Below are 9,667 nucleotides of genomic sequence, written 5' to 3' on the forward strand. Positions count from 1 at the left end.
TATATGTACGACACTAAAACCGTTATAACAAGGGTTAAAATTATACAAATGACGATAAAAATCACAGACACGTGGGTATAATTCTTATTGCTGGCACTTCGCACGTGTCTGCAATTGCACAAGTGTCGGCAACTCTTGCTGCTTTTTGTGCAAATTTTAAGTCGTTATAATGTTTTTAATGTATTGCACAGATTTAAACATTTTATTTCGACTTACATTGAGTCAGTTTGTATTACAGAAACTGAACCATACCATCATGTTTAACGGTTGTGCCAGTTTGATTCACACAGAAATCATGAGCTTCACCATGTTGTGGCAAAACTTGGCAATTTTAATTAGAAACAAACTACTTTTTTGATGATCCTTAGTAAAATAACACAGTTTAAATGCAATGTGTTCTACCAAATCCGTACCGAGGTTGACCTAAATCAGCGGTAGGCAACCCGTCCATCGCGATCGACCGATCGATCTTGAGCCCGTTTGTAGTCGATCGCTGGACCGTGTTTTTTGTCAGAGAAAAATATATGTTATTTTCATGGGAAAAAATTAAGTTCAACTTCTTAACCAAAATCTTTTTAAAAAATTCCACAAAATTTTATAATCGTTTTAAGAGCAAAAATTTTTAATCTTCAAGTAAAAATTCCTTTTTCATTTTGTTCTTGAAACATGTCCACAAATATTTCTATGGATCTACAGATCAAACTTAGTACGAATGTTTTAAAAAAATTTAAAGTAATAAAACATTGTTTTGAATGGGATTTTATCAGTGCCACAATGAGGGGGGGGATCAGCCCCCTCCTCACCCCCAGAAATCGATCTTACTGTTCCCAAAACTTGGAAAATAGATCGGCAGTTATTTTAGGTTGGCAATCACTGACCTAAATTTTCGGAAACCTCTCTTCTTGAATGCTTCGAACATTTATATCAAGCATCATCTACTCGTTTTGTAAACAAAAAAAAAAAAAAAAAACAGAGAGAGAGAGAGAGAAAGAAAGAAAGAAAAGCCTGCTAAAGTAGATCCCCGATTGACAAACTACTTATTAGTAACCTTTATAACTAGATCGATGGTAAACAAAGGGTTTGTGCAACAAATGAAAGTAATGCGTATTGAGCCAAAGCGGGTTATAGAAGACCTAATCTCTAGAATTTTCACGAATGTCAGATAATGACAGTCATTTAATTTCCCTCTTTTATTCAAGAATGAATATTCCATTTCTTAAACATCATTATTACGTACACAATATTTTATGCTTGAAAAGTACTTTTTGAAAATACAAACACGGTGAACATTTGATTTCATCCACCTTGTTCACCGGTTCGTGAGAGTTGACGCCCCACAGTTCGAGTGAAATTTGTTTGCCTGATTCTTCGAGAGAGTTTTGTAAAGAAAGAGTGACATGAATGATCACTGAATGATTACCTTCGGTGTGGATCTGAATGACATTCGGCGCCTTCAAAGTCAAGTGGAAACACCTCATGCAGTCTTCGCCGCCGGTGCTGAAAAGAGGAAAAATATTTTTAAACAATATTTTGATATTTTATTTGGTATTTAGGAGTACGAAACAGAATTAAACTTTTTTTGCTCGTCTTAATTTTTCTTGCACACATCGTATTCTTGAATTCAAGTTCGATTTCAGCCATAAAATAAAAGAATACATAGTCAACCCTCGTTTATCGCGGTTAATTCGTTCCAGACTTTACCGCGATAACTGAATTTCCTCGAAGTAGGATTCTGTATTTAAAAACCAAATATTTTCCTATTTAGAGTGCATAAAACTTACCTACTACAATTCAAATAGGTTTCTAACATAGTTAGAGCTCCCTAGACATGAAACAGCACCCTTAGACACTATTACATTTGTATTACTTCATATATTGCACAAAAACAGGATGAATGAGATATATTAGAGGTAATAGATATCACATTGTTAATTGTTGGGAAATAAACTACACACACACATGCAGTTCTTACACACTACTACTACTAATCTATGAAAAAAGCTCAACTTGTTTGATGATGAATTAACTGCCAGTTAGTGTGATCGTATATACCCCCGTTCTTCTTCTACATTTATCCTCATTAAAGGTATTACGGATACAACTTGAAAAGCTAGTACATTGTTGACCACCATTTACAATTGCAGATGTAATAATACAGTAATTTATACTTCCCAGTTAGTGTTTAATGGTTAAAATGAGCTAGTGATTCCCTACACTTTCTTCGGCGATTTTATACCTCCACTCTCTCGACTAGTACAATTAATACCCTTCAGAAGAGCTTACCTTGCTTAAAAGACGTACTTTGTCATTCTTTTGTGGGAAAAAGTTTACTCGAGCGCATAAAAAAGGCTAATTACTATATTTGATTTAAAAAAAAAAAAAAAAAAATTAATTTCAATTTTGACATCTAGAATTCAAATTATGTTTTCCGCAATCACGAGTGTGTGTATTTAGGCGTGTGTGTTTGTGTGTGTGGGGGGGGGGTATGTGTGCGTAGACATGTGTGTTTGTGTCTGTGTGCAGGCATACGTGTGTGAGTAGTTGTGTGTATGAATGTGTGTGTATGTGGGGGGGGGGGGTATGTGTATGTGTGTGTAGGCATATGTGTTTGTGTCTGTGTGCAGGCATGAATGTGTGGGTAGTTGTTTATATGTGTGTATGTGTTTGTGTGTGTGTGCATGTGTAGGTGTCTGTATGTAATTGTGTTTGTGTATGTGTGTAGGTGTATGTGTTGGTGTATGTGTTTGTGTGTGTGTATGTGTGCGTGTGTTTGTGTGTGTGTGCGTGCGTGTGTAGTTGTGTATGTATGCGCGTGCGTGTAGGACATGGATGCAACCTGGAGACGGCTTTCGCTATAGGAGCAGCATCGTGAGGAGCCGGTCGCAGTGATGCTGCAGAGGATGGCGGTGGAAAAATAAAACCAAAGGACATCAAAACAGTCAAGTGAGAACAATAAGCAATCGTGATTGCTCAAAAAAAAACGCGATGTAGTGAAGCCGCGAAAGTTGAAGCGCGAAGTAGCGAAGGACGATTGTATATCTACATTTAGTAAAACCTGTCTACAACGATACTGTTGGGACCATAGACTAATAATAAGAGTAGACCGAGCTTTCTCATTCTTGCTGATAAAGAAAATTGGTTCATAGATGTATCATGTGACTAGTGGAAGGGCTTGGCGAAGACTTTGGCAGCATGGTTGCTAGATGGCAGCATTATCTATAGTTTGGCACTCGACATGTATTTTAAGACAATGTGTTTTCATTAAAAAAAACTTCCAGGTGCAGAGATTGAACTGTTTTTCTTTTAGTTATGCATTATTTTGACATTAGTAATAGTTTTTGATCAGGTTTCGGTAACTTTTATTTCATTTGGAGCTGTCAGCGTTGACGTGAACGAAATGGCGTAAACGTTTTGCGTTAACGCAAAAATGTACTAATCGGTATCTTAAATTGAAACTGTAGGTAAAAATCTTACCGTTTGCCGATTCTTTTTGGGCGCTTGCATCTTTAATTGCTTAGAGAGTTATTGAAATTGACTAAAGAAAATGCACAGTACTATCTAAACGAAAAACTCGCTATATTAAATAAAATATTTACAACTTAGAATAACAAATTTACAAATCGGACTCCATAAAAGATCATTCTTCCGTGTTCCATCAATTCTATTTATTTTATTTCGCGCTGGCGTTGATCGTCTGCTACGATTAACGCCCGCTGTTGCTAGGATATCCACCAGTCACATGGTTTGGTTTATGAGCAGCAAAAGGGTTGCCATAGCTCGGTCTACTCTTATTATTAGTCTATGGTTGGGACCTAAAAAAAGTATTGTTATAGACAGGTTATTGTCACAGACAGTTTGATTATTTATGCTGATATTTTTCTGGGATCAAGGAAAATATCGTTATAGACAGGTTTCTTGTTATAGACGGTATTGTTATAGGCAGGTTTCACTGTAGATAAGTATAAAAAAGATGGGGTGGACTCTGGGTTATATGGAAAGCTAATTTTACTAAACACATAACTTATTTTAAAAGTCAAACTAAAAGACAATACAGACATAAACATGCTTGTGTCATTTATGTTTGGTGATTAAGGCACCATTTAATGAATTCAAGTAATTTTACGTAGAATCCAAACATTCTGATTATTTATACAACAAAAATACTAAACGCATGAGATTATCATCAGTTCCTGGGCGGTCATTCCAAGCTCGTCAGCTTGCGAGATCGAGATTCTCGCTCACGTGATCGGTTGTGACATAGAAATGTCACAAAGTCGTATTCTAATCTACAGCCGCAAGCTAAGTTCGAGTAGATTAGAATACGACTTTGTGACATTTCTATGTCACAACCGATCACGTGAGCGAGAATCTCGATCTCGCAAGCTGACGAGCTTGGAATGACCACCCAGCTTTCAAAGCAATTACAAGCTATTTAAATAAAATAGAAATTTCTTTAATTGTATTTTCACTTCTCAAAAGTAATGATTGACACCCGTATAAACAAAAACTTTAACTTTCTTTCTCTTCCGCAGCAAATAGGATTTGCTACAGTTTACGTAAGTTAAATAAGCGCCTCTTATCTTACTTTTTTGCTCCAACATTCCCCTCCTCCTCCTAGGATTACCATGCATTAGGCGTCCTGCTAAGAAGCGGAAATAACTGAGAAAAGTAAGATATGTTGCGTTTGCTTAACTTACGTAAATTGTAGCTAAGTATTACTTCAAAAAACAAATCAGAACAGAACAAAAACACCTGAATGGTGTGTCAACATATGCGTAACAGACCGCATCTGAATCACGGGTGTTCCCAAAATCAATATCAAAATAACATTGAATGTAAAATAATAAATGTTTTATCAATCGGGGAGTAAAGCAATTAAAACGTTGTAGCATTCTTTAAAAAATAAAATTAAAAACCCGAAGTATATACTTAAAATACACCGCCAGCTCAGTTATTCCATCCGAGCTTAAGTTTCGTGCTTTTTAGCACTCATCAGCCCGGAATAGGAATCACATGAGCTGGAGGCATAAAATCTCTTAAGGGAGCCAAGAGAGCCAAACAAACTGGTAGCTAATGCAGAATTAGCAAACCAGATGAGCGACCGCAGCAATGGTGCGGTTCAACTCAAAGATTGATGGCAAAGCTATCAATATATATATATATATATATATATATATATATATATATATATATATACATATATATATATATATATATATATATATATATATATATATATATATATATATATATACATATATATATATATATATATATACATATATATACACATATACATACACACACATATACATATATATTGTTTTGGGTCTCATGGGGGAGGTTCTGACCCCCCTATCCCCCCCCCCATGGCTACGCCACTGCCTAAGGCAGAACCTTCGTCTTAACCAACGCAGAGATCTAGACTTCTGTTTGCTTCATTAGTTCAATTTTAATTAAGGCAGAATGATTTTTATTCCGGGCTGTTGAGTGCTAAAAAGCACGAAACTGCAGTCCTCGGATGGAATAACTGAGCTGGCGGTGTATTTTAAGTATTTCTACCTTAGCCCTGGCTTTAGGGCGGTAACTTACTACAAAATACCGAAGTATATAGTATAAAAATAAGATAAAAAAATTCGAAATAACAATGGTTTCTTATTTGAATACAATTCACTTAAAATAACCTATCTCTTAGAAATGTTTTAAACTGCATTCCAAAACCACAAATCAAAAAAGATTCAGGCGAGTGTCGTGCAACACAACCTATTCCGATGCAGCCCAATGCCTTTTTGTGAGGCGATTTATAATTAGGCAGTTCGTTGTAGCCAATGATCTTCATTGTTGTCACAGATTAATTACTCGTCGAAATTAAACAATTTTTCAAAAGGAAGAAGCAGTCCACGTACGAAGACAGGAACATCAATGATTGTCAAGCTGATAACCTTTACATGTACTGTAATAGTTTAAATTCAAAATGTGTCTAAAAAAGATTGTCAAAGGAGGAACAGTGATAACGCCCATCAAGACAAATAAATGCAAAATCGGTTGTTGGTTCAGTCTTCAACTGTGAGGGCCTGTTCCTCAACCTAATGAATGCCTAAGGCAGAACCTTCGTCTTAACCAACGCAGAGATCTAGACTTCTGTTTGGTTCATTAGTTCAATTTTACAGGCATTTATTGAAATTTTAAAATAATTTGCATTTGGATAAAAGTCTAACAATTGTCTTCAATTGTTGTTACTGAAAATATATATTTCAGGGTGGCACCTTCAGTAGGGGTTCTCACCTAGGAGGGGTCATGGCTCAGACTGCGCCATTGAAATTTTTAGGGAGGAGGGGGTGTTTTGAGAGGTGATTTCTCATTTTTAGGGGGCTCTTGCTTCGGGGAGTCTTTACGATATTTTGGGGGTGCCCTTGCTGTTAGGGGGTGGGCACTCCTGCCTTCAGATTTAGTGCCCATGTATGACGTCAATAAGGTAGATGGTGTCATTTACGATGCTGGTTTTTTCGCTGTCTTTTTCTGGTTGACCATTCAGTTTCGCTTTTGACAGCTCAATTTATTCCCTTCTGCCTTCACTCAGAGTGAATGGTGTGTGTGTGTGTGTGTGTTCCAAAGCTCCACAGCAGATTTCGTTCTCACTGGTAAGAACAATCCCACCACTTATTTCCAAAGTTTTTATGTCACCATTTGGATGCCGGAAAACACGTCCTGGTTACCAAATTGGCACAGTTCTTGCCTTTCTGCGCTATTCTTTCTGAGCCACTGGAGCAAATATCGGAGGTAAATGACAACTAAGAAATAACGATACGGAACAAGTAGAAGCTATAGTCAAGACGACTGGTCATTTTTTACTCATTTGTAAAATTGGTTTATCGTCAATTACTGCCGACTTTCTTCTAGTGTGTAAGTTTAATCATGCCATGTGACGCCAACACCATTTCACTTAGACCTTTCATAATGTTTTTAAAACGAATGTAAAAAGAATTAAATAATTTTCCCAGTGTTGACATGAGTGAACTTTAAGAGCTCTATAGAATATCAGATATATGTAGACAAGTTTACAAGGAACAAGCAATTATTTAGCTTATTGCCTAGAGCAAAGGAAACCGTTTACACCACAACTTGCAGTTTACCAATGCCTCCTCTGAACTATCCTGCTTTGCATTTGGTAAGGAGTAGGTCCAAAATTCTACCTGCAGTGATCCGCTTTTTTTCCCTGTATAAGGAAAATTTCTTGTCATCATTTTCAAGTACAGTAAACTCTCGATTATCCGTGGACTAGGGTGGCACGGTAACCTCGGATAAACGAAAACCGGGGATAATCCGAATAATAGGTAAAAAACGATGCTTTGTGTATACAAAAACTAAAAAATATGAATATCACTCACACATACATTTAAATTATAACTAAAAACATTGCTACATTGCATTTACTAACATTAATCATAAGAAAATATATATGTAATAACTTAAAGTGAGCAATAACACAATCATAATTTTAAAAACAAAATTGTGAAAAGATCCGCGGATAATCCGAACCGTGGATAATCCAACCGCCGATAATCGGGAGTTTACTGTACCTGCAATTAGCCAGCTTTTTGATCAGTTCAAGCTAGCTCGAATGTCAAAAGAGGGTTATATGTAAAATTGATTGAAATTTCCCTATTGACATGAAAGTTCATTCTAATGTAAAAGGGTGGATGAAGAATGGAGAAAAAAGCATAAATTGTTCCACTGACCTGTCCTTGAGTATGATGTTATTTCCCCTTTTCCTGAAGCATTTCCCCCATGGTGGAATGGCATCTGGTTCGAATGTGATCTCGGAAAACGAAGTGCTAGGGGGTTTACCAGCAAACGATGTCCCCTCAGTCTGGGTTTGCATCAAGTACGTGCCCAGGTACTCCATGGGGAAGTAGCACTGCCCCACGCACAACCCTGCAAAGAAAAATGAAATAAATTAGATACAATTAAGAGTTGATTATAAACAATAGCAACGTCTTGTAGTTGCTTCATTAAATGGCTATGCAAAAATTATGTGAAGTAAACTTAACAAGCATTTGCTTCAAGTTTGCGTATCGTCGCCACAAATCAATAGTAAGATATCTTACTGTTATTCTCGGGATTAGATGTTTTACTGTTGCTCTGAGACGACGATGTGCAATACACCAAGCCGACAGACCTCAGCAGTATTTGCAAAATCAATGTTGGAATCCGTCGGTTGAGTGGCGTAGTGGCTAAGCGTTGGAATCGCTCCCCTTAGATAGCAGGTTCAAACCCTGCTCCAGCTGGTGGATTTTAGGTTTGGAGTAGAAGTTTTATCTCACTCCTGGATCATACAAATAATATCGATAAAAACATTTCCGCCATTGAATGAATATTAAGTCCCTGAGCTGAGTTTGTTAAATTCTTCAATGACAGTTGAGTCGACGCTTCATTGTGATTATGACAAAGAAATAAAAATATTTCATTTCGGAATAACAAAAAAAAAAAGCATTAGTAGCAGAGTCGTGTATTCCTTCTTTTTAATCGTACGAAAAAAAAATCCGATTTAATTTTTTATTTCTTTTATCTTTTGATTTCTTTCGTTTTTGCGAGAAACTAATTTTGTTTTTAATACCTTCTGGATCACGTGATATTGTCATTTTTTTTTTTTTGTCATTAAATGAAAATCAAGTGCAGAAACGGAATTTCTCTCTTTTTCTCTTTTTTTTTTCCTTTTTTTTTCTTTTTCTTTTTAGTTTTATGTGACAGTTCGCTAGAAGTTTCATTGCAATTTAAAAATAAAGTAACAAAACAGTTTCATTTCGAAATGAAAATGTTCATAAAAAACATTAATTGTAGCTTGTATGCTATGTGGAACAAGTTCAATTGTACTCCTTCTTTCTCTCTACTTCATCACTCTTTTTTTTTTTATCTTTCGTCTGCGCGCTCTTTTCATGTTGATTTAATCCTCCTTAATTATTTGACTGCCGAGATCGATTGAATTTACGCGGCAATAAGAACGCAAACCGGGGGGCAGCGGAGCATCGAACAACGAAAAAGATGTCTTTCTTCGTTCTGCAAGACTCACCGTTCCACGACATTAACAACCCGTTACACAACCGATAATAACAGGGCTTCTGCTGCGACCGTCACAGGTGTGGTCGTGGGTGAAGGGGGTGAAAGGGGGGGGGGAAGGAAAAAAAAATATCTAAGCAAAAAGTAACACAGAAACGCTGTCAGGTTTCAGAAAGCATGGCAATAAAGGTAACTTTGCCGTAAATAATGACTCGCAAAAAATATTTTAAGAAAGGAAGGAGCCGAATTCCTCAACTCTGCTCGCTAGTTACGCTGATTGCTTCAACATTACCGAAATTACGTCTGCAAACCGGATTTTTGTTTTATCGGGTCTGCCCCATTAGTGGCGCTTCCTTCATTTAGAATTCCAAGAAGTTTGGTCATTTGTTTGTTTATTTGATCTTCATCTTTCCGTTTTAACTTATTCATTTTTTTTAAATGAGAAGATCTATTATCTTGGAGAGAGAGAAAAGAGAAAGTTAAGTAACTTCCGTTAACTCATAATTACCTTCGACGAGCTCGCCAAGCAAACCATTTCTCTTTTTAAGCTCATTTTACTAAATTAACGTTTTATGGAGCTGTTGTCCTACAAACAGCACTGAAGTTCTTA

The 9,667-nt window shown here is 36.5% G+C and overlaps 1 protein-coding gene across 1 annotated transcript in view; it reads right to left on the minus strand.

Moving 5' to 3' along the window:
* LOC129226272 (uncharacterized) overlaps positions 1-9,083 on the minus strand; it is a 34,840-nt gene extending 25,757 nt beyond the window's left edge. The window contains 3 exon segments of the mRNA XM_054860873.1: positions 1,421-1,497; positions 7,740-7,935; positions 9,071-9,083. Coding sequence (XP_054716848.1) covers positions 1,421-1,497; positions 7,740-7,935; positions 9,071-9,083 — 286 coding nt within the window.
* Positions 9,084-9,667: the final 584 nt, after the last annotated feature.

This window comes from Uloborus diversus, chromosome 7 (assembly GCF_026930045.1).
Source record: "Uloborus diversus isolate 005 chromosome 7, Udiv.v.3.1, whole genome shotgun sequence".
NCBI lineage: Eukaryota > Metazoa > Arthropoda > Arachnida > Araneae > Uloboridae > Uloborus > Uloborus diversus.